A 25,241-nucleotide genomic window follows, 5' to 3' on the forward strand; every position below is an offset into this window, starting at 1 on the left:
ATTACGCCGTTCTTGGTTTGTTTTCTGCGTGCGGAGGGAGGGAGTGGGTGACACAGATTTAACCCCTCAAGCGTGGTCAGTCGATTCAACAGATGCAAACAACGTTCACTTTACGATACTCGAAATAATCAACACTATACAGGCATATGTCAACCTAAATGATAAAATGCGGATGACATTAGCTGTAAAAAAACGCGGACATTAAATCATTCGGGATCTAGCTAGCGAGTAGTAGCTGTGTTGTTATTGTCTAGCTAACGTTAGTTTACGTCGCAGTACCGAGGAGTGGTTAGCTTGCCAGCTGGTGATGGTGAAACAGGAGGAGCGTTGTGAATGTAATACATTAATCATTAGCAAGCAAATGTAGCTAGCTGGCTAGATTACCTCACTAGCAAGTCGTTCGCAATCAACTGTTCTGTTGTTGTGAATGATACATTACAACTGAGCTCTAGTCTAGTTAGCTAACGTTAGGTAGGTTTGCCATTCATTGCTATTATTATCATCCAACGTGTCAGTAAGTGCATTTAGGTCGTTTTGATCAGCTAGCACAGCTATTGTTGACAAATCGCAAGGAAATGGTTTTGAGGAGCTGTTGTAAATTTGGCCCCGTTTCAGTCTTGTTCCGGCTTGGTTATTTGGCCCTGTTGTTGTTATGTGTGACCCACTTGCGGTGCGCACGGGCAGAAACTAAAACGGTGGTCCAAAAGGATGCAGAGTTTGATGTTACCTACAACGATACAGTTACGAGTGACAACCAAACCATCTACGCCTTCAATCACACCGTCTCCCGAAACAAGGTGAGTACATAGTTCAAGTCACAAATCCCACTTTGTTCTTCGAACCTGCTTTTCACAGACCTCCACGTTCTGGCGTTAGTTGCTGCCTATTGCTAACACACCTGTTTCAACTAATCATGTTAGTACTGGGCTGGAATTAAACCTGCGCATTCCGTCCCCAGTACTAGGATTGAAGAACACTGAACAGCTGTCTTGCTATGAGTAGCCTAATTTGGTTTTATGGTAAAATAAGATTGCAAAAGTGATCAATACAAAACTTGAGTGTGCAGGTTTATGCTTGTGATGGATGGGTGTGTGTATGTATGTATGTACTGTCGTTTTACTTAGATTCCGTGAGTTTCTCTAAACCTCTCGCCCTCTCTCTCCCTGCCCTGGCAGACGGAGGGGGTCCGTGTGACTGTGGATGTACTGTCGGAGGGGGCAGAGAGCAGTCCCATCCTGTTTGTGGTCAGACAGAAGCAGGCCGTGCTGTCCTTCCAGGTCCCCCTCATACTGCGTGGACTGTGAGTAGCCTACCCTACTGGCACACCTGGGGGCGTGTTCAGTAGGACACAATGTTGTGGAACGTTCGGACAGAAGCAATGTGTTATGTAGAAAAAACATGCATCGTTGACATGTAGAATAAGGACTCAAGTCGGCTCTATACAGGACATTTCTATCTACAACGTTGTGCCCTACTGAATGCAACCCTGACACATCCTGGTCCTGTCCCTGTATTATGTCGCCACAATTTATTATGTCAATATACAGCTGGCCATATTCATCTAGAGTGGAAGGGAAGCGCGATACTTGGTTGTGCTTTGGTATTAAATTGTTCAGTCAAAGAAAACAACTGAAGTTGTGTAGCCTAGATGTTGTAGAGGTTTTGTTTCTCCTTGGGTCTGTTTTTGCTGTGTTTCTCTTCATTATGTGGGCTAGATATTGGCTTAGTCGCGGGTGAAGATACAATGAGCTCCAAAAGTATTGGGACAGTGACACATTTTTTTGTTTGTTTTGGCTCTGTACTCCAGCACTTTGGATTTGAACTGATACGTGAAGTTCAGACTGTCAGCTTTCATTTGAGTGTATTTTCATCCATATGAGGTGAACCGTTTAGAAAAATGACAGCACTTTTTGTACATAGTCCCCACATTTTAAGTATTGGGATAAATTCACTTATGTCTATTAAAGTAGTCAAAAGTTCAGTATTTGGTCCCATTTTCCTAGCACGCAATGATTACATCCAGCTTGTGACTCTACAAACTTGTTGGAAGCATTTGCAGTTTGTTTTGGTTTCAGATTATTTTGTGCCCAATAGAAATTAATGGTAAATAATGTATTGTGGCATTTTGGAGTCAGTTTTATTGTAAATAAGAATATAATATGTTTCTAAACACTACATTAGTGTGGCTGATACCATGATTACGGATAATCTTGAATGAATTGTGAATAATGATGAGTGAGAAAGTTACAGATGCACAAATATCATACCCCCCCCCCCAAAAAAAATGCTAACCTCCCCTGTTATTATAATGAATGAGAGGTTATCATGTCTTGGGAGTATGGTATTTGTGTGTCTCACTCATCAGTATTCACGATTCATTCAGGTTAATCCGTAATCATAGTCGCATTCACATTAATGTAGAAGTGTTTAAAAACATATTCTATTCTTAAAAGTGACTCCAAAATGACAGTACATTATTAACATTCATTTCTATTGGGAAGAAAATAATCTGAAACACAACCAACACAAACCGCAAGCTTGATGCAATCATTGTATGCTCGGAATATGGGACCAAATACTGAACTTTTGACTACTTTAATACATTAGTGAATTTGTACCAATACCTTTGGTCCCCTCAAATGGGGAGAGAGACTATGTACAAAAAGTGCCATCATTTCTAAACGGTTCACCCAATATGGATGAAAATACCCTACAATTAAAGCTGACAGTCTGCACTTTAACCTCATAGTCAATGTATAATTTCCCTCATTGCTGGAGTACTGAGCCAAAACAAAAAAGTGTCACTGTCCATAAACGTTTGGAGCTCACTGTATTATACACAGTACAGAGAGATGTGCAGTAGAAGTACTGAATGGGTTAACTGAAGGGAGTGACGGCAGGGCAATAAGACATGAAAAGAAAACAGCAAATCCTGTTTTGGCCAGTAACCGAAAGGTTGCTGTTTGAATCCCTGAGCCAAAGATGGAAAATCTACCATTCTTCCCTTGAGCAAGGCAATTAGCCCTAATTGCTCCAGAGTTGCTGTCAATAATGGCTGATCCCTGGCCGTGACCCCACTCTCCGAGGGTGTCTCAATGGGATATGCAAAAAACACTTTTCCACTTCACACCTGTACAGGGTACCCACTTGTACATACAGTCAAATAGGACTATATAAGCACTCCCTAATTATTATATGATATAGCCTAGGTCTAAGTGTTTAGCCTGCATGCAGAACCTACCTGTTGGATCATTGTATAATTTGTTATATTATACAGTAGCCCAGGGTTTTTCCAAACTCGGTCTTCTGGACCCCAAGTGGTGCACATTTTGTTTTTGTTTTTTAAACAAACCGTGCACCCCTTGGGGTCGCGAGGACCGTGTTTGGGGAACGCTACAGTAGTCTGTCTTTCATGGCGTAACATAATCCACGGACTTGCGCAATACCAGAACACCTGTGTCAGGTGGTAAAGCCATCTAGTTGAGAGTGAGTCATCGTTGAACCTTGAGCTTTCACTTCCACATAAACATAAAGCATAGGCCTAATTTCCCATAGACAATAGCTATAATTACAGTACTAGGTTGTTGTTTTGGGAAGTTGTTGGTTCTTCTGTCATTAACACCATTTTTTTGTGGGACTGTAGTTGACACAATTCAACAGGCCAATTCAGTCCCTTTTTTAGCAGTGGCTCTTCTTATCCTCCTGTTCTTATCATTTACCGCCATAGGAACTGTTATGAGCGGGCTGCAATGGTCATGGTTGTTTAGTTCAGCCTAAAAATGGCTTATGAAATGGCACCCTACATTCCTCATGGACCCTGATCAAAAGTGGTGCAATTTTGGACGTGACCCTAGTCTAATATAAGCCTTTTCTGTTCTATGAGCCCAAGTATGTGATCATGATTTGTATATTGAGCTACTCTCTTGGCCAGGTCTCCCTTATAAAAGACCTCAATGAAAATGAATGGAGAAGTGATATCTCTTTGCCCCCGCCCCCGCCACAGGTACCAGAGGAAGTACCCCTATGCCCATGTGGGCCGAACGCTTTGCCAACCCCCCACCCGCACCCTCTCCGAGACCCAGTACTTCTTTGTGGACGTGTCCACCCTGTCCAGCTTGGGCACCCACTACCAGCTAAGGATCAGCCGCGTGGACAGCTTCACCCTGCAGTGAGTCATCTTCATCAGGGATCATTAGCTTCATGCTAGCTAGCCGAGCGAATACATGATATCTGGTTGTAGAGCTTACATGCCTCCCACAGCAGTACGTATTCAATATTCTTGAGTCATCATATTTTATATCACTATTATGCAACTGTGTAGAGCTGGTCTAATTTGCATTGAATGCGGCCTTTTTGCATACACACACTTGTGACTGCCTATCTATACAGCAAGCCAAGAGACACCCTGTGTAGCAGCATCACTCATAGAGTAGAGATGGCGTACTGTATATGTGACCTGACTGGCTAATATGGCTGTTGTATTTGTTGAGTGTTTCTCGTTTTCCTCATTACAGTACAGACAAAAAGTTCAGCTTCACTGCCTCACCATCCCAACCCCAGGTAAGAAACATAGCCACTCACACCGATGCACACTTGCGTACATACGCCCATAGCATATTTCCCGTGAAACCCTTATACTGCACGTGACCATGAGATGTGTGCGTGGGTGGAGAAGACGGTTGGGTACTACCTCTTTACTGTGCCTAAGTCTAAAGGCCAAGAAGGGGATTGATATTAAAAAACAAATGTGTGTGCCTGATCTGTTGAGCTGTTCCGTGACAGAGATGGAAAGAGACACTAGAAAATGTATATTGTTACTTCATACATTTTGTGTGTGCACATGTTGTGCGTTTGTATTCGAAGCAAGATTTGCCCTTTCAAAACGGTAGATCTATCAACATAATAGAATAGTATTGTTAGGAAGATTGTTTTATTTTTTTATATATTTTTCTTTCACTCGGCTGATTTAGGACTTCATTCCAATATATATGTGAACCTTTAAAAAAAAATTCTAACTCTGTTTTTCTCTCTCAGTACTTCAAATATGTGTTCCCTGACGGAGTGGACACGGCCATCGTCAAGGTCAACTCTGAGATGACCTTCCCGTGCTCTGTCATGTCCATCCAGGACATCCAGGTAAACTAACTTGACCAAACCTGTTCATTAGGCACCAGAGGTGGGACCAAGTCACAAGGTCCGAGTCCCAAGTAGAACGGGTCAAGTCTCAAGTCAAGTCTCAAGTCAAGTCCCAAGTCGTGCATTCTAAGATCAAGTCATACGTTTTCAAGTCTCAAGTCAAGTTTAAAAAAAATCTATACATGCAACGACTTGTTCAGCTACATATATGTGTATATTTATTGAGGCTACCAGACAGCCCTTTTCATTATTTTGTCTACGACACATTTTAAGAATCCCATGTCATTGCAAAATAGAGACCTTGTAGCAGTCGTGAGGGCATGCCATCAGCAGAAGGCAAGGCAGGTTGACGTGCTCAGAGTGTACATTTATTCACAGGTCTTGGTGATCCTGTGGTGAAAGTGCCATATCATACAAAATATACAAGTAGATTGACCAAATGTACACGGGCAATAGTCCAAAAGAAATAGCCTCTGTGTCAGGCTTAACCTGTCCTATCTGAATGGACACAGGTAGAGGGCAAGACTGTACAGCCTCCCCTTGAGAAACCAAGTCGATTCTGTCTATCAGGAGCTCAAACAGATAGGCCTGCATAAATAATACAAGCACTTGGCCCCCAGGACCATACAATTACCCAATTACAACCAATAAACTGGTTCTACAATGTAAAAGGCCATTTCCACATCGCTACATTTCTCTTACTCAGAGTTAATGATTATGAATGATATTTCAACACTATGCATACATGGAACAGTCATTTGATCTTATTCAACGTTCTGACTCCAAAGCCTATTTTATGAGGCCTTGCACGCTCCTATTATGTACAACCAGAATGACCGAGACTAATGGTGCTTTCAAGACAACTGGGAACTCCAAAAAATCTGAGGTCAAATCATGACATCAGTGAAAGAAAAAGAAGAAAGAAAGAAAAAAATTCAAGTCATCAGTCTCAAGTTAAAAGTCGAGTCCCGAGTCTTGAGGCTCCAAGTCAAGTCTCAAGTTATTTTATTTTATATAGCGTCTCAAGTCATGTGACTTTGAGTTCACAACTCTGTTCGACACCAATCGGAAGTTAGCAAACTGAAACGGGGGAGAGACTGTTCAGAAACGCTAAAATAAACAGTTGCTTAAGTTTTCTGTTGCAAAACATTTTGCTATGGTGTACCCTAATGAATACGGCCATGACCTTACATCAACCTGCATCCACTGACCTCACATGACATCACTGAACTGTGGTTCCCTCAGCCTGTCTCCAATGGCTAGCCTCTGACTCACCACACAAGGGCTGTGTTGAGTTCATTCTGAGCACCCCAGCAACCACTAGACAGCTGTGAATGAACTTGGGAAATGCACAGGATTTACCCTAAAGCAGCTTAAAGCTGTGAAAGAGAGGCGTTACTAAAACGCTATGTAAAGCTCTGTCTGGTGTGTAATAGCTCACATTGGGGGTGTCCCTGAAATGTCGGCCAATATAGAAATCTCCATTCCACACACTTGATGGGGAGTGCAGAGGTGCCTGTTGCCGTGGAAACCACATTAGCCGTGACTGCACCTGTTCTCTGCTCAGACAGACAGACAGGCAGACACACACACACACATACAGACAGACACTCGTTCCTCTCTGATTGCTAAATGCTGTGTTCTACCTTATCAGTGCCCAGTGTATGACTTGGATAACAACGTGGCCTTCATTGGAATGTATCAAACCATGACCAAGACAGCTGCCATCACTGTCCAGGTAGAATACACACACACACACACACACACACACACTGGAGAGATCAGGTAATTGATCAATAAATAAATGTTTACAACTCACTTGCCACAATGGGCAACCATTTAATCTACTTTCCCTCTCCCCTTTTCTCTTGTGGCTCTCAGAGGAAGGACTTCCCCAGTAACAGTTTCTATGTGGTGGTGGTGGTGAAGACGGAGGACGAGGCATGTGGGGGTCCCCTGCGCTTCTACCCCCTCCGTCCAGATGAACTCATTGATGCCGGCAACCGCAGTAAAACTCTGGACGTGGTCGTCTCGCCCGCCATCAGCTGTGAGTCACTCAGCCAGGCGGGCCAAACAGTACATCATTCCCAATGTAGCAGAGAGAAGTGTTCATGTCTCTCTCTCTTTCCCTTTCTGTTTCTCTCTAACATCTCTTCCTCTCTCCTTCCTTTCTCCCTCTTCCCCCTCTCTCTACACCCCCTCTCGCCGTCTCAGCGGATGTGTACGTGATGGGCATGCTGTTCTGCCTGGGCATCTTCCTCTCCTTCTACCTGCTCACCTTCCTGGTGGCCTGTGTGGAGAACAAGAGGTCTGTCGATCGCTTCACTGTCATATACAGTAAGTACATTATTTCATACACTGTCATATAGAAGCTTTGGAACTCAAGTGTCTCTCTTTCTCTCTGGGTCTTTTCTCTGGTCAGGATGCACAGGAGGAGGGAGGGGCTTCTGAACCCAGCGGACATGTCGCCCGCGGAGACAGGTATCCCAGCAACCCACCACAACGGCACACTCCGTTGTATTTTTTTTTCCAGAGAGGTGTACAGTGAAGAGAACTAACGGTGTATTTAAGATTTAAAACGAGTTTAAGATGGATGCGAACCATTAACAGTTGCCCCATGGGATGAAGGATTACTGATCTATTTCTCTAGGTATTTCTCTAGGTTTCTATGTCTTTGTGTGTTGAATTTGTCTCGCTTTCTCCTCATGCTTTTTCCCCATGCTACTCTTTGGCTCAGCCTCTCTACTGGGTAAGAATGGAGTTGGAGTTGTGAGATAATGCCTGTGTCTGAGCTTCTCTCACAATGTCACACTACTTATTACCCTTCGTGCACGCTATATTAATAGTTACACCCATCTCACAGTCAATATCACCAGTATGATCTGGGTGGATGAGGAAATCATCAACATGCATGTCTAATAAATGACCTTCACCACGTTTGGGTGTCAATTTGAAATCGGGAAGTGATTTAAATTTAAAATATGGAAAAACATTTGAAATCAATGTATTCTCCTTCACAGTTTTATTGAGGAGTCATTGAAAATAGAACCCCCCCCTTTTCAATTATTGTATTGGAATTTCAGTTCACTTCCTGAGTTGCCTGCATTGTCCAGTCACAAAAACACTTGTCATGGTGGGGGATGACTAATATGATTCAACCATGGCCATGGTCATGATATTATGGTTACGGTGGTTTGGTTCCAATGGGAGTTTGACTGAAATGGACTTATTTTTCTCCCGTTGGACTCACACCCAAGGGTACTGATTAGCACCCGTGCATTAACCCTTGCCTCACTTTCAACATTGTCTCTGAGCCCACAGGGCATGGTGTGTCCTCTCTGACTAACCATTCATCTAGATGCCGTGGTTGTGTGTAGACTACTAACTCATATTGTTGCATGTGTTTGGTGTGTGTTTGTGACACGATCTCTACCTGTTACCACAGGAAAGCCAGGTGTGACTCCAGTCTCCCCCTATGAATACGGCTCCTTTGGTGAGTGTGTGTGTGTGCTCATTTACATTACAAGTGTGACAATGTTTTGAAAGGTTTTGAGTTAAATATTGACAATCAATGTAGCTAGCTGGGTAAGACAGGGCTTTCACTGTTCCAGTTCTGCCGTGTGTCTCGTTGTTTTTCTTTCTGTACATGAGTCTCCTCGTGAATGTGCACTCCTTCACTACTTCCCACAATTCTAAAAGCATTGGACTGGGGGAGTCATGGACTAGTTGCACTTTCCACCATATTTCTTTTACCAGTCATTTCCTTTAAATCAGCGTTGGGAAGTGAACACTTTGGGAGGAAGGAGAGAGAGTTGGGACACAGCCAAAGTGAATACTTACACCACTTCAAGCCCTCTTTAATGTTGTTTCTACAGCGGACAACGCCAGCACGTTGAGCTCAGAGGCCATCACAGACAGCATAGCATCAGATGCCAACTACGGATACATGGGTATGGAGCAAGATGACCAAATACAGACGCATAATTAGACACACACACTCTAATACTGTACACACACAGATGTGCAAATACACACAATGGGGTCCACATGGCACAACATCTGTCTTCAAGTAATGTTGCACAGCATTTCACCACCAAACTGGCTCTTGATTGGAGGGCTGCGGAGTGCTCTTGTTTCTTATTGGTTTATCTGTGTTTGTTTATCAGGACAGGAGACTTTGAAACGCAGACCATTCCTAACTGCCATCCACCACGTAGCCATCTGCATTGGTGACACTCACTGCCTTAATCAGCCAGCCAATCGCACCCCTTCACTGTATCAATCAGCACCATGTCAATCAATTTGGAATGTGTTCAAGATCTATCCGCCTTTTGATGTAATTTAATGCTCTGATGACCACAGACGGCGACCAAAACGATCACATATGGTCAACAATCATGTTTGACTGTACGCAGAGATAAAGATGGAATGTCGAGAACAATTTCAATGATACATTTTGTGATTATCAGGAATGCGTCTTTGGCCAGAACCACCAATCTATTGAATACGTCCCAAATCATATTTAAAAAAATCCAAGCTGTAAAACCAACAAAAACAAATCAAATCTAAAAATATAACCCTCAGTCACTGACATACTGTAAAGGTAGTTGCTATTCTCTCTGTCTCCTCCTCTCTCAGAGCGTTCGTTGGAGAGCGTTACGGGTCGTAGTCGACAGGAGTCTCTGAGCTCAATAGAGGAGGATGACTATGACACGTTGGCCGACATCGACTCGGACAAGAACATCGTCCGCACCAAGGTCTGGCCCATCCCTCCTCCATCCCTCCCCCCTCTACCTCTCATCCATCCCTTCCCCCTCTACTGCTCCTCCCCTGTGCATCACTCAATATTATCCTTATCCTCTGTTGTTTTTGTTGAGTTTTTCCCCTCCCAATGAAACTCTTTGTGGTCGCTTGTCCTTTTGCAGAAGTACCTGTGTGTGTCGGACCTCGCTCGCAAGGACAAGAGGGTTCTGAGTAAAAAGTACCAGATCTACTTCTGGTGAGTGGGACGGAGAGTTGGCTCAGAATCTGTACATCAATGCTGGGGGCTATAACCCTCTGGCACCCTCCACTCTATCAGTACTTTAGTCAAATGCATGATAACAATTGCTTCTTTGGATAAAGGGTGTGGGTTTGTTTTGTATCAGTCAGATTGTACAGTAATCATACAACTGTCAGTGTCATGGCAGTTAATGTCAGTGTTCCTCTCCTCAGGAATATTGCCACTATAGGTGTGTTCTATGCCCTCCCTGTCATCCAGCTGGTCATCACTTATCAAACGGTACTGTGTGCTACCCTCACTCACGCTCACAACTGCGGATTTACTACATTATTACAGAGTTATAGCTACATTATTACAGAGTTACAACGAGTGCATTTGTAGTGTGTAAAGGAATTGGCTTCGAGTGAGTAGATATGACTAAAATCCACACGTGATGGGTGGGTGGGTAGTGTGTTGTTGTTGACATGTTCCTCTCTCCTCCAGGTTGTCAACGTGACAGGAAATCAGGACATCTGCTACTACAACTTCCTGTGTGCACACCCCCTGGGGAATCTGAGGTGTGTGTGTGTGTGTAATAAGGGGAAACACCTATGGCTGGGTATGACTTGGGTATGACTTGTGTCATCCATGACAATCATTCTCTACCCTCTGGTGTGCAGTGCCTTCAACAACATACTGAGTAACCTTGGTTACGTGATGCTGGGCCTCCTCTTTCTGCTCATCGTGCTGCAGAGAGACATCATCCACAGCAGAGCGCTGGACCGCCACGACCTCAACGCACTGGTGAGAGATCAAACTGAGATGGTGCTTTTGTTTTTAAATTTTTTTTTTTGGGGGGGGGGGGGTATTTTGTAGTTTTTTTGGGATGACAGGACTTAGAACTTAGAACTTATGGTGGCAATAATCCTAGTTTTGTTTTTATTGACAGGTGTAGATTAGAGTATGTGATGTGTAGAAAGATGACAGGGATGAAGTACAGAGTGTGAGTGGCGGAACTGGGGGATCAAACCGCTACCTCCAGGGGAAATATGTGTTCCATATAAACTTTCCAAACGGCGACAAAACTACAGTTGAAGTCGGCAGTTCACATACACTTAGGTTGGAGTCATTAAAACTCATTTTTCAACCACTCCACAAATTTCTTGTTAACAAACTATAGTTTTGGCAAGTGGGTTAGGACATCTGCTTTGTGCATGACACAAGTCATTTTTCCAACAATTGTTTACAGACAGATTACTTGACTTATAATTCACTATCACAATTCCAGTGGGTCAGAAGTTTACATACACTAAGTTGACTGTGCCTTTAAACAGCTTGGAAAATTCCATAAAATGTCATGGCTTTAGAAGCTTCTGATAGTCTAATTGACATAAGTTGAGTCAATTGGAGGTGTACCTGTGGATGTATTTCAAGATCTACCTTCAAACTCAGTGCCTCTTTGCTTGACATCATGGGAAAATCTAAAGAAATCAGCCAAGACCTCAGTCTGGTTCATCCTTGGGAGCAATTTCCAAACGCCTGAAGGTACCATGTTCATCTGTACAAACAATAGTATGCAAGTATAAACACCATGGGAGCACGCAGCAAATCAATCCCAGAACAACAGCAAAGGACCTTGTAAAAATGCTGGAGGAAACGGGTACAAAAGTATCTATATCCACAGTAAAACGAGTCCTATATCGATATAATCTGAAAGGCCGCTCAGCAAGGAAGAAGCCACGGCTTCAAAACCGCCATAAAAATGCCAGACTACAGTTGCAACTGCACATGTGGACAAAGATCGTACTTTTTGGAGAAATGTCCTCTGGTCTGATGAAACGAAAATAGAACTGTTTGGCCATAATGACCATCGTTATGTTTGGAGGAAAAAGGGGGAGGCTTGCAAGCCGAAGAACACTATCCCAAACGTGAAGCACGAGGGTGGAAGTATCATGTTGTGGCGGTGCTTTGCTGCAGGGGGGACTGGTGCACTTCACAAAATAGATGGCCTCATGAGGAAGGAAAATTGTGTGGATATATGGAAGCAAAAAAAAATCAGTCAGGAAGTTAAAGCTTGGTCGCAAATGGGTCTTCCAAATGGACAGTGACCCCAAGCATACTTCCAAAGTTGTGGCAAAATGGCTTAAGGACAACAAAGTCAAGGTATTGGAGTGGCCATCACAAAGCCCTGACCTCAATCCTATAGAAAATGTGTGGGCACAACTGAAAAAGCGTGTGCGAGCAAGGAGGCCAACAAACATGACTCAGTTACACCAGCTCTGTCACGAGGAATGGGCCAACATTCACCCAACTTATTGTGGGAAGCTTGTGGAAGGCTGCCCGAAACGTTTGAACCAAGTTAAACAATTTAAAGGCAATGCTACCAAATAATAATTGTGTATGTAAACTTCTGACCCACTGGGAATGTGATGAAATGAATAAAAGCTGAAATAAATCATTCTCTACTATTATTCTGACATTTCACATTCTTAAAATAAAGTGGTGATCCTAACTGACCTAAGACAGGGAACTTTTACTAGAATTAAATGTTAGGAATTGTGAAAAACTGAGTTTAAATGTATTTGGCTAAGGTGTATGTAAACTTCCGACTTCCAAAAAATATCTTATTCTGGTGACATGATGATCGATGCTTGGCTGCCATTTGACAAATAATCACTCTTTTGTCCATAAAATCTCATGTAGGCTATGCCCGCACTGTATCTGCAAGCTGTTGGCTACAGCACTCGTGCCAAGACCGGAGTGGGCACATTCGATATATAACGCAAAAAATCTCTGACTTTTATTTTTTAATTTCACCTTTATTTAACCAGGTAGGCAAGTTGAGAACAAGTTCTCATTTACAATTGCGACCTGGCCAAGATAAAGCAAAGCAGTTCGACACATACAACGACACAGAGTTACACATGGAGTAAAACAAACATACAGTCAATAATACAGTATAAACAAGTCTATATACGATGTGAGCAAATGAGGTGAGAAGGGAGGTAAAGGCAAAAAAAAAGGCCATGGTGGCAAAGTAAATGCAATATAGAAAGTAAAACACTGGAATGGTAGATTTGCAGTGGAAGAATGTGCAAAGTAGAAATAAAAATAATGGGGTGCGAAGGGGCAAAAATAAATAAATAAATGAAATGCAGTAGGGAAAGAGGTAGTTGTTTGGGCTAAATTATAGGTGGGCTATGTACAGGTGCAGTAATCTGTGAGCTGCTCTGACAGTTGGTGCTTAAAGCCAGTGAGGGAGATAAGTGTTTCCAGTTTCAGAGATTTTTGTAGTTCGTTCCAGTCATTGGCAGCAGAGAACTGGAAGGAGAGGCGGCCAAAGAAAATTGGTTTTGGGGGTGACTAGAGAGATATACCTGCTGGAGCGCGTGCTACAGGTGGGAGATGCTATGGTGACCAGCGAGCTGAGATAAGGGGGATAAGGACATGACCATTAGTAGGGTTGAAAATGCAATGGAAAGTCATTTTAACTTGTATTTTTTATTCCGAACATGGGAATTTAACTGCAAAAGTTATTTTTATGTGTATTACATTATCAAAGAAAAAAAGAATGTCCACAACTCTGGTATGCTCCTAGGGTGAGTTAATCAGACGCGGTATAAAGACAAAGTTTCCATCCGAGTTGGATCTTTGTCAGGTCATAACACCACTGTGAAGCACACCTACTTAAATAACCTCTAGAGGCATGAACATTGGATGTGAATATTTTTCTCTTTTCGCTACATTTTCATACAAAGCCTTTTATATCCACAAGTCAATTTGATGGAAACCCATCTCTGGTGGGAAAATGCACATATTGAATATTTGCATGAACATTCTTGAATATTTGCATGAAAATCTGTCGCCAATTGGATGGGAACCTAGCTAGTGACAATTCATTTATATAATTTGTATGCCTCTGTCTCTCCCTCTCTGCCGGTCTCCAGGAGTGTGGCATCCCTAAGCACTTTGGGCTGTTCTACGCCATGGGCACAGCTCTGATGATGGAGGGACTGCTGAGTGCCTGCTACCACGTTTGCCCCAACTACACCAACTTCCAGTTCGGTGAGACTAATGTAGTGGTTGGCTAATTGGGAGATCCTGAAGACACTAACACATATCCTCAATAGATGGGTTTCTCAATCAGTCCCAGATCGGTTCATATTGTCATGCCAACTGTATTGCTCTGACTGCAGGATGGCACAAACAGATCTGGGATTCTGGCTACTTCCCAATAACTTTACTGGAAGATATTTTGTACTGTAAGAAATGGCATTAATGTCACCCTTTCTTTCTCGATCTCCCTGTCGGTCAGACACCTCCTTCATGTATATGATCGCTGGGCTGTGTGTGTTAAAACTATACCAGAAGAGACACCCAGATATCAATGCCAGCGCTTACACTGCCTACGCCTGTCTGGCTGCTGTCATCTTCTTCTCTGTCCTAGGAGTGGTGAGTGACTAGGGACATACTCACCACACAGAGACCAAGACAGAAACACAACAAACACCCAGCAGTAGACTCTGACGTACACAACCTATAGGGGGGGTTGCACCAACATGGATTAACTCTTAAACTGGGCTAAATCAAGGTTTATCTATTAATCTTGTTGCACCCAATTTTAAACTTAGTTTTAAATTGTTCCTAGTTAAATTAAATCCTTCCTCTAATCTAAATGTAGTTTAAACCTTGATTAGGTTTAAGTCTAGTCACTTTAAACCTAGATTAATTTTAAGTCTGTTGCTCAATGAATTAAAAAAAATAACATTTTGATTGGAGATTAATTCTAAACTGCAACGGTAACATTGTAGTGAAGTAGCATTAAAGGCATTGATATTTAAGTTATTTATGCTTACAAAATATTGGTGGGTCAAGTTGTCTGTCGTCATCATAGGGGTGAAGGAGAGGGGCAAACTGTTGGGGAATCATCTCCTACATCTTCTGGGTGGTAGGATCCATTTCCATGGACGGAGGCCCGGCTCCGGTCTGAAATAGCCCCGCTTCTCCTCTGCGGCATCCTTTTTGGCTTTTGGTTTTAAGTTTTTTTTTCCAGCGCGCTTTTTATCTGATTTGGGTCACTCTTTAATCCATGTCGATCCATTACTTTTGTCGCACGAAATGGCCCAGGTGCCTTCCTCCTTTTTGACATTTGTGTTGTCTGTCTTTGTATCCTCCAGTACTTTACTAAATTCCTCCATCAGCCCCGAAAACATTATTTTTTTTCATAAGCGGAGAAAATGTATCATCTTTGACGTGCCATGATCAGGTGGCTAGCGGACAAATAATAAATGGCTAAATAACGTTAAGTAATAGCAATAATAAATAATATTGTATGCTAACTAGCTTGGTTTATAAACTAGCTAGATACAGTAGCTAACGTTAGCTAACAAATTAATTTTCTGTCTAGTACTGGCAAATAACAGATTTTATTTCAAATCAGCCAACCCATGAGAACCTTTCACGATGGAGTTGCAGTAGTTCCATTGTTATTATTTTATAACAGAAACTTTGTGGCCTCATTTGACAAGTAGGCTAGCTACTTCATTTCAACTCTCGAAATACCTCATATATTGGTGTAACATGTCACTAATCATAATCATAGTTTAAAACCGTTAATTATAGATTTACTGATCCAGATAAAAAATTAAGTGGTACAACACATCTCTGAGTTAATTATAAACCTAGATTAGCTCTAATCCTAGATTAATTTAAACCATGTTGGTGCAACCCACCCATAGAATCATCATTCAGCAAGTGTAACATTCCTGATGGGTGTGTGTCTACCTGTGTGTGTTGTGTCCAGGTGTTTGGGAAGGGCAACATGGTGTTCTGGATCATCTTCTCTGTCCTCCACATCCTGGCCACCATGCTGCTCAGCACCCAGCTCTACTACATGGGTCGCTGGAGACTGGGTAAAGAGTCAATCAATCAATCACATTTATTTGTTATTTTTAAAAGCCCTTTTTTTATGTTGGCAGTTGTCACAAAGTCCTTTACAGATACCAACCCAAAAGCCCAAGAGCAAGCAAGGAAAAACAACCTAGAAGGAAGAAACCTAGGAGTAAGGGCTAGGAACAGGCCTGGGGTCAGGGTTAGCTTTTACCTTGTAATGTTACAGGGGCTATGGACGTGTCAGTCTATTCTATTTGTCTGTGTTTCAGATTCTGGCATCCTGCGCAGGATTGTGTATGTGATCTACACTGACTGTATCCGCCAGTGCAGTGGCCCCATGTATATTGTGAGTATACATCAGGGGAGAACTACTGCCCACTTATTGAAACCACGAAGGTTCAAGGCTGACCGCAGTACTGCAGGCATTGTTTGCATAAACAGGATCCCCCAATATAGTGAATGGAAAAATATCAATCTTTGTGTAAAAAAACAAAAAAAAATGTTTAGAAGGCAATCATGGTTGCAATAATTGCTTCTAATACATCCGATGTACAGTATGTCCAGCCTGCAGTACCCCGGTCGGCCTTCCACTTGATTTACTCAAATTGAGGGGGCAGTACTGAGTTAGGCTGCAATGTCACTTCATAAAGCTCAAATTGCGTATTTTGTGTCTCCAAGACACACCATCTTAACAGCCTTCATTTGGCTTCAATACGCTATTGAGTCTTCACAGAAGTGAATGATTATACGTGATCGATGGCTTTGTCCATTTATATAATATATATATATATATATATATATATATATATACACAGTAAATGGTAGACTATACATACACATACTGTATGGAGACTCACTCTAATGTCGCGAAAGATTCATAAATCCACAAGTAAATGTTTCTCTCTCTCTCTCTCTCTCTCTCTCTGTTAGGACCGAATGGTTCTGCTAGTGATGGGAAACATAGTGAACTGGTCTCTGTGAGTATTTCCTTCACTCACCATCTTATTCAGACTGGACTGCCTTTACTGCAGTGTTCTATATATGTGATATCTTAATTTGATCACTTGTCGTAGAGCATTTTCCTGCGCGGCATGAAATGCTAATTGTAGTGTATTAGGGTTTAAAAGGGTTTTAAAGTTTGTAATTTGTCGTGGAAATTTCCTCTATTTACCAAATCATGGGAGCAAACCACACACACAAGTCAGAGTTAGTTATAAAAGTCCATCTTTAATTATATGAGCTCTATCACAACCCTGTGACTCTCAGATCGATTCAGTGTCTAACCATGAATTCTCTGAGAGCCCCTTCCACATTTCAAATGAGGTCCTTTATAGTAAAGACACACACACAGGATAAGACAGCATAGACATAATAAATCGTTCAGCTTTGTCTCCTTACTCAAACCCCAGAACCATAAACCAACCCTCCATATCAACAGGCATATATCAAATTGTCATTTAGATGCAACCAACTCTAAATACAACCTCCTGGACAAGCTCACAGAGAGGAGGGTGAGGCTATAGGTTAAGATAGAAACAACATAAGAGGGAGCATAGAATGATTCCAGACACTGCAACCTTCCTTTCCCCACTATGGTGAAAGATATGTTGTGTGAAAGATATGTTTACACATGATGACACTTTGACCTCTCCCCTCTCAGCGGCCCAGGCAACTTAGTTTTGACATAGAACAGATAACTGCAACCTCACCACAGAATTACACAAAAAATACCATTCTGATGAGAATTAACTTACACCCATTTGATAAATATAAAACATCTTACATATGTTACCAACAAATTCTGATTATCCCACGACAAATTTCCATTTTAAAATATCAGACTTGATTTGCCCTAACGAAAAATGTATCAACCCATTTAATCTACGTAATAATGACAATTTCCTGTTGCCGTAGGATTTGTTTTCCTGCTGTGAGAAATGTGGTCAAATTAAGATGGCAGATCTGTACATTGTTTGACATCATCATGCAGTGTTTTTTTTTTTTTTATATATTTTTTTACCAAAGGTCTTTCACAACTACTTTAAGTGATTAATGTAAATCCCTTTCTGTCAATGTGATTTTATTGCGACCCACTCAGCCTGATGAGGCAAGGTATCCATTTAGTTTGTAGAATAGTCATTACTCACCCACAACCATGGGTGGAGAGTAGAGTAGACATCTCATCACTGACATTGTGTGGTTGTTGTTCGGTCTTTCCAGGGCTGCCTATGGGCTACTAAAGACACCCAATGACTTTGCCTCTTACCTGCTGGCCATCGCCATCTGCAACCTGCTACTCTACTTTGCCTTCTACATCATCATGAAGGTAGGCGTGTGTGTGTGTTTGTTCACTTTCTATAGACAAATCTCACTCAAAAAGTCATTAACTCTCTAGAGTCTAAACCCTGTCTAAGCTGGGGGAGGGAGTCTAAGCTAAATATGGAATTGTTTTAAGATGGTCATAACAAGAATCATTTAGCTATTTGATTTTGATCTTTAAGACCACGGATAGTCCCCCAAAAAATCGAAAGGAAGTTTGTTCTGAAGTGTCTGTCCTATATCTGAGAGATATAAGATCAGGAAGCTATATATATTTTTTTAAAGGCATGTATTTATCTGCATATTTTAGGCACTAAACTATCCCGATACTGTATATACTTCCATTATTGTTTTTTAACTGGTACCAGGGACCTTCAAGCTGTCTTGTGAGGCTTGTGGGCACCCTAGAGCAAAACGGAGAACACCATTGTGTTCGTGAGAGTTTAGTCTATAGAGTAGTCAATACGTTCAGACGCCACATACTTTTTTGCCACATTTCACCGCGATATTGGCAGATGTGGTGGCAGATGTGGTGGATTGAGATGCAGTCCATGCAAAGAAAATTATATCTTGATCTTAAACAGATTATGTTAATTATATTTCCGTGGGGGCACGGTTAATGGTTAAAAAATAGATAATAAATCGTATTTTAAATCCACTACAAAATAAAGATCTGTCAATCCGTGTGATTCGTAGGCAGACAAGAAGCCCTTCTCTGCAGTTCCAACACCCTCGGAATAGCTCCCAACTTCCTCCATCTCCTCATCAAAGAGCCACTGCTCGTCACTCCTCCCACACCAAAGCCTTAGTCGTCTCGTGTTCAGGGTCTCTCTCACTGTCACTCTGTAAAAGAGAAAACCGCGCCTCACCACCCTGTACAAGTCGATCAAACTGCTCTCCTCCTGCTCAGGCAGGTGCTGGCTGTTCTCAAGGAACATGGCCATGAGTCTGAGCTGGTTTTGTCCAGTACTGCTCGTACTCCCACAGACCCAGGCTGCCCGCTTCCACTTGTGCTGTCCATGATGCCATCCATGGTACACCCTGGACAAATCGCTGGATGTAGTCGCTGATGCATTTCTCAGTAATGAATCTTTCAAAAGCAGGAGCAATTGTGATATCATCATAGTCAAATGTCAATGTATTTGTATGATTTAGAATCACCATGGAAATTAAAGGATTGGAAATCATGAATGACTTTAACTCTTAGCAACAGACATTCTAAATTCAAACATTCTACCAAATGTGCTTTGTTTGATTGTTGCCATATTCTAACAGTTTTGGATATAGAAAGTGCACATCTGACACAAACGACGTAGAACATGTTCCGCGTGTACAATCACAGATGATGTTGTGTGTGTGTAGCTCCGCAGTGGTGAGAGGATCCAGTGCATGGCCATGGTGTGTATCCTCTTCACGGCCGTGGTGTGGGGCTTCGCTCTCTTCTTCTTCTTCCAGGGCCTCAGTACCTGGCAGGTCAGCACAACACACACACAATGACCTTACAGATCAGTGGCTTCCACCACACGTCAGCCTTACACACCCCCATGACAGGGTGTTTTCAGACCTCCTCGGGGGACCCCCCCAGCTGTTCCATGTATTCAAACTGTTCCTGAGCTAACACACCTGATTCAACTAGTCCATCAAGCCCTTGTCTGTGTAGGTAAGTTGATTCAGGTATGCTAGTCCATCAAGCCCTTGTCTGTGTAGGTAAGTTGATTCAGGTATGCTAGTTCAGGTCTAGAATAAAATAGTGAAAGTTCTAGGGGTTTCCGACGAGACGTTTGGCAACTCCTGCCCCAATGGGATTCATGGTATCTGTAGTACCACATTGAAAACATCACATGCTCACACACCACATGCCATGGTCACATAACCCCAACATTCTCATGTCACTTTGGCGCTGACTGCTTTGTCCCCTCTCCCCCTGCCGTAGAAAACCCCTGCCGAGTCCCGGGAACACAATCGTGATTGCATCGTGCTCTCCTTCTTCGACGACCACGACATCTGGCACTTCCTGTCCTCCATTGCCATGTTTGGTTCCTTCCTGGTGAGTGTGTATGTGTGCGCACACCTCTGGGGAGGGGAATACAGATTTCACACCGTGGACATGGTTACTGCACACGTCATAAGTGGCTGAGCTTTGATGAAGACCCCATTCCTGACCCATACATACCCAGATAGTAACATCTTATATAGTGACTGACTCCTCTGCTTTCTCTGCCAGGTTCTCCTCACCATGGACGATGACTTGGACGACGTCCAGAGAGACAAGATTTTCGTCTTCTGAGAAAGCTACTCTCTGGCTCCGCCTTAACATTTATTGCTGGCCAGTAGTGACACATTGGCAACTGAGACACCCAATGGCATGTCTCCCTGACTGCAGGCGAGCTGGGCATCTCTCAGCCAATCAAAGAGCTGGGGAAGGACGGTGCGCCCTCCCCGGAGTTGGAATCTGTATGGACACTTGGCGTGCCAATCAATGAGTCTGGTTCACCAGGACATGCTGACATTTCTCCTTACTGCCATCCAATACTACTGTGGTCGTTGTGTTTTCTTATTGCTGATAACGGTTTGAATTTAATTTATATTGCATCATTATTCACCTGCAACTCCATCAATGCATTTAAACGTGTATAGTGTGTGTGCCTGTGTATATATGATTGAGCATAAGTGTGTGTGTGTGTGTGTGTGTGTGTGTGTGTGTGTGTGTGTGTGTGTGGGAGGGGAGTGAGAACACTCCATGTCCAGTCTGTCTGTGGCCTTTAATGTTCTGATCATGCGCGTGGTTTGTATTTCTATGGCTGTCTGATACTGGATGGATCTGTCCCAGAGAGAGATCAACGATTGTATTTTAAATACTAACTACGTCCGGGGCGGCAGCGTAGCCTAGTGGTTAGAGCGTTGGACTAGTAACCGGAAGGTTGCAAGTTCAAACCCCCGAGCTGACAAGGTACAGTGTCGTTCTGCCCCTGAACAGGCAGTTAACCCACTGTTCCTAGGCCGTCATTGAAAATAAGAATTAGTTCTTAACTGACTTGCCTAGTTAAATAAAGGTAACATTTAAAAAATAAAACTAACTACGTCCTTAGCTGGTGAGAAAAATAGATTTTGCACTGTAGGATAAGAACTTGGGACTATGTGACTACTGAATAAAATTTGTGTCCACGATGATAAAGGTGTAGTCTTCGCATTAGTACAATCTGTCTCTAGGTTTTGCATTTTAAGTAACTGACAAGCAGGATGAAGAGGAAATCCAGACCTAAGGTCCTGGGTTGTGTTCATTAGGCACCGAAACGTAAGGTAACTGACAATCATGAAGGGACTACCTGAACTTGTCCAAGAAATTCTCATTTAAGTTGCAACACTTTCTGTTGGGTGTCCCAATGAATACAACGCTGGTGATCACTTTTTAATGTAGACAAATGAAATACTGAAACACGAAAAAGAATGAAAGTTTGGCATTATGAATATACACCACTTTACATTTATTAAAACATTTCTTATAAAAAAATATGGTAAAAATTTCACATCTATCTGCACAGTAAAACACTGGAAGAGTCCCTCTTACCAGAATTTCATAAAGACTGCGAATCCCTCACAAGTCATTGTCTTGTCCTTGTAGTGGTTATTATGGTATGGCTTGAACTTCTCACACAGCGGAATGAGTGACGCGTCTCTTATACAACCTGATACCATGACAATGATCTTATGTCAGCTATCAACAGTATCTCACTCCAACCTCGAGATGTCTCTCTTAATAAAGTGAAGCACCTATTGTATATGTCACAACTATGCAATCTGCCTTTGAAACATTTAAATAGCCAGAGGCCCAAAAATTAGGAAACAAACTGGTTTGTTGACTACGGGGCTATTGTCTCCATAATCCCAAACTATTCACCCTTGCATGCCAATGGAATAAAATTAGTCCACTGAAACACAATTACAGCTAAAGCGGAGTTCACTAGAGGAGTCTTAAAAATGTTTCTTACAGTAATCTGATATGTAAACCTGGTTGTAGAGGAATCCTAGCTCTGGTCCAGGGTGTTCCTTTGGTCCACACATAGTCGAGGGGGTTCCTCTAGTAACGCCCTGGACCAGAGCTAGAGGGATCCCTGCATTACTCCCAAGTTAATTTTAAAAACCCACCCCTGTCCTTAGCCCGTTTTCAGTAACAGTACATCTTTATCTGCTTGTGTTGATCCTTGCTCCGTATGTAACTCCACCCACCCCCCTTTAGTAATGGTACACTTTAATCTGGTTGTTGTCATCCAGGCTCAGCTGGACCAGTCCACTCATAGTTGGGGGGGTCCGATAACGCGTGAACAGAGGTCTGATGAAAACCTGTTAAGGACATTTACAAGACTGAACCAAGCTCCATTATAAAGTTGTGCAATGTGGTAATGTGTGAGCATTTTTACAGAAGGATACACACTGGGGTCTTTCCTGCGTGTCTCCAGCCATCTCTTGTTGCCGTCGATCAGACCCTGTAGCCTCTGGCCATCCATCTCCACCGACTTAGGCTGCATGGAGGACAGACTACGAGCCTGCTCGCTAACACAAACACACATGTCTTTAGCACCTTCCTTCAACAAGACAGACTACTGTGAAAGGGATGAGTGACAGTTATAACAAATAATTTCCCTATTTACCTTGCAGGACTGTACTCTGAATAAAGCGTATGCGTCCTCAAGGAACTGGTGGCTATGGACTCAATAGGAGCCCCTATGGAAGAAGGGACAAAGAGAAGTGAAGTCTTGTTAAACCAATAAACTAACTCCTCACCCTACCTGAAACTACACAGAACAGAGTTCTTCAGTCCACAGAACTAAATAGAACGCGTATTTAATAACATATGATATTGAATCTCTTTGGCTGAGATGTACCAGGGAAGAGCTTGGCCCAGCGGCTGTTGAGCAGGTCCTCAGAACCCCGTGGCTGGATGGTGGTGCTGTGAGGGGCCCACGCCCAGGAGGGCCCAGACAGAGGCATGGAGAGCTGTGAAAGAGGCATTGAGGTGGGGGTTCGGGTCTGGCAGAGGGGCAGGGGTAGGGGGAGAGGTTGGTAAGGGGTCTGGCGTTGGGTCAGGGAGCCCAGGGCCCCCAGGACTGTGCTGAGCTGGCCAGAGATGTGCTGGAGCGACTCGGCTAAGTGCTGCACCTTAGCCGGCACTGTGGGATCCTCACCTGGAGAGGAGAGATAGAGAGGGAAAGACAAAGGGAGAGAGAGCGCAAGAGAGAAAGGGAGGCAATGTCAGAACACATGAAGAACAAGGGATGAGCTGTGAAAGAGAGGAAGGAGTGGGTGAAAGGGGGGGGAAAGGAGGAATAATAAAGAGGGAGAGAGAGTATGATAATAATTTGGCAGAGGAGGAGTACAGGCCTGCTATGAATACTCCAGTATGTCTGTCTCTCTCACCAGGGCCATCAAGGCCATTGCTGACGCTGCTCATTTCCGATTCAGTCACATCAAAGGCCACCTTCCTATCAGTCACCAGTCTGTCCTGGTCATCATAGTAGTGATGAGGGGAGACCTGGGCAAGATAAAGCAAGAGAAAAAACAAACTCCATACTTTTGTACTTGCCATTAACTCTAACACACGTTTTCTCTTACTATCATTGACTTCGCTGAAAGTTTAACTTACAATGACTGTGGTATGGGATTGTCTTACCTAACTACCGTAAGTTGAATGCACTGACTAAGTTTCTCTGGATAGGAGTGTCTGCTAAATGACCAAAATGTTACGTAAAAATGTAAACGCGTACATACAGTGAGCGTTACAAAACATTAGGAACACCGTCCTAATATTGAGTTGCACCACCTTTTGCACTCAGAATAGCAGGGCATGGACTCTACAAGGTGCTGAAACCGTTTCCCAGGGATGTTGGCCCATGTTGACTTCTGTCATGTTGGCGGGATGTCCTTTCGGTGGTGGACCATTCTTGATACACACAGTAAATTGTTGAGCGCGAAAAATCCAGCAGCGTTGCAGTTCTTGGCACACTCAAACCGGTGCGCCCGGCCCTTACTACCACACCCTGTTCAAAGGCACCGAAATATTTTGCCTTGCCCAGCAACCGCGTGTATGACACATACACAATCCATGTCTCAATTGTCTAAAGGCTTAAAAATCCTTCTTTAAACTGTCTCCTCCCCTTCATCTACACAGATTACAGAGGATTTAACAAGTGACATCAATAAGGGATCTTAGCTTTCACCTGGATTCACTTGGTCAGTCTGTGTCATGGAAAGAGCAGGTGTTCTTAATATTTTGTCCGTTCAGTGTACAGTGTGTTTATTAGCTATTCCAGTATGCCTAACGTTATGGGCATGGTATGTAGTACAGGGGGCAGGATATGTGGTATATAAAGGTGTTATGGTGTACTACTAAGGCACCTCTTCAGCTACGGAGCTCTCTAGCTGTTGCAGTCTCTCCTCCTTCCTGCGTAGCAGCGAGTTCCCCCTCTTCACAGTCACCCTCAACTCCTCCACGTCACTGGCCTCCTGAGGAAGAACAGAGGAAACGAAAGAGAGAGACAGAGAGTGGGGGAAAGAGAGAGAGAAAGATGATCCAGGGACAGTTACATACGGAGGTCATGTATACTCTCTCACTTCATGAATGTTCGACACAAGGGCACTAGGGCCGGGTGTAGGAGTCTATAAGGGATAAGGAAGGGAGTCACACTTACACGCACCTGCTGCAGGTTCCTGTACATCTCCTGTGTGGCCTGGGCGTGGCTGGTGGTGTTGGGGTACTGAGAGGAGCTGGACTGGGCCTGAGCTGCCTGCAGTGCTGCCTGTCTCTCACTCAGACGACCACTCTCCCTCTCCAGGAAGCGCCGGGCTTTCTGCAGGGACAGCCCTTCAGAGGAGATATACTGACGCAAGCTGGGAGAGGGAAGAGAGAGAGGCACAC

General features: G+C 43.2%; 2 protein-coding genes across 15 annotated transcripts in view; one reads left to right on the top strand and one right to left on the bottom strand.

The window, feature by feature from the left end:
* On the top strand, nucleotides 1–21,912 carry LOC110507553 (SID1 transmembrane family member 2). 3 transcript variants are annotated; one of them, XM_021587606.3, is made up of 26 exons: nucleotides 15–797; nucleotides 1,176–1,300; nucleotides 4,004–4,168; nucleotides 4,515–4,560; nucleotides 5,035–5,136; nucleotides 6,791–6,874; nucleotides 7,018–7,183; nucleotides 7,351–7,444; nucleotides 7,559–7,617; nucleotides 8,582–8,629; nucleotides 9,012–9,086; nucleotides 9,303–9,365; nucleotides 9,775–9,893; nucleotides 10,062–10,135; nucleotides 10,351–10,417; nucleotides 10,622–10,695; nucleotides 10,798–10,921; nucleotides 14,065–14,182; nucleotides 14,433–14,569; nucleotides 15,921–16,029; nucleotides 16,279–16,355; nucleotides 16,940–16,986; nucleotides 18,230–18,335; nucleotides 19,691–19,801; nucleotides 20,262–20,375; nucleotides 20,553–21,912. In XM_021587606.3, exons 1-26 carry the CDS (start codon nucleotides 576–578, stop codon nucleotides 20,613–20,615), a joined length of 2,589 nt encoding a protein of 862 aa, XP_021443281.3. In that variant the 5' UTR covers nucleotides 15–575; the 3' UTR covers nucleotides 20,616–21,912. The 3 variants fall into 3 exon arrangements, with proteins under 3 accessions (XP_021443284.3, XP_021443281.3, XP_090080619.1); XM_021587609.3 differs by lacking the exon at nucleotides 9,303–9,365 and having other exon boundaries at nucleotides 1–797; XM_090224493.1 differs by lacking the exons at nucleotides 15–797; nucleotides 1,176–1,300; nucleotides 4,004–4,168; ... (4 more) ...; nucleotides 7,351–7,444; nucleotides 7,559–7,617 and adding an exon at nucleotides 7,715–7,885.
* LOC110507552 (uncharacterized) overlaps nucleotides 21,793–25,241 on the bottom strand; it is a 22,201-nt gene continuing 18,752 nt past the window's right edge. For 8 of the 12 annotated variants that reach the window (XM_036965580.2, XM_036965576.2, XM_090224487.1 and 5 more), the window contains 7 exons: nucleotides 25,015–25,213; nucleotides 24,722–24,829; nucleotides 23,744–23,858; nucleotides 23,212–23,511; nucleotides 22,978–23,050; nucleotides 22,757–22,879; nucleotides 21,793–22,658 (listed from right to left, as the gene is read on the bottom strand). In XM_036965580.2, coding sequence (XP_036821475.2) covers nucleotides 22,562–22,658; nucleotides 22,757–22,879; nucleotides 22,978–23,050; nucleotides 23,212–23,511; nucleotides 23,744–23,858; nucleotides 24,722–24,829; nucleotides 25,015–25,213 — 1,015 coding nt within the window. In that variant the 3' untranslated portion in view covers nucleotides 21,793–22,561. The remainder of the gene's footprint in view (nucleotides 22,659–22,756; nucleotides 22,880–22,977; nucleotides 23,051–23,211; nucleotides 23,512–23,743; nucleotides 23,859–24,721; nucleotides 24,830–25,014; nucleotides 25,214–25,241) is intronic. The other 4 variants (XM_090224491.1, XM_036965578.2, XM_090224488.1 and 1 more) reach the window with 1 other exon arrangement.

Source organism: Oncorhynchus mykiss, chromosome 27, assembly GCF_057628025.1.
Source record: "Oncorhynchus mykiss isolate SJ-2025 chromosome 27, ASM5762802v1, whole genome shotgun sequence".
Lineage (NCBI taxonomy): Eukaryota > Metazoa > Chordata > Actinopteri > Salmoniformes > Salmonidae > Oncorhynchus > Oncorhynchus mykiss.

What these genes read in the sequence shown, in the direction of transcription:
- LOC110507553 (XM_021587606.3), top strand. Translation starts at nt 576, where the DNA reads ATGGTTTTGAGGAGCTGTTGTAAATTTGGCCCCGTTTCAGTCTTGTTC. An exon ending in CTACACCAACTTCCAGTTCG is followed by an intron (nt 14,183 to 14,432) that starts GTGAGACTAATG and finishes CCTGTCGGTCAG; the next exon opens with ACACCTCCTTCATGTATATG. An exon ending in TCTTCTCTGTCCTAGGAGTG is followed by an intron (nt 14,570 to 15,920) that starts GTGAGTGACTAG and finishes TGTTGTGTCCAG; the next exon opens with GTGTTTGGGAAGGGCAACAT.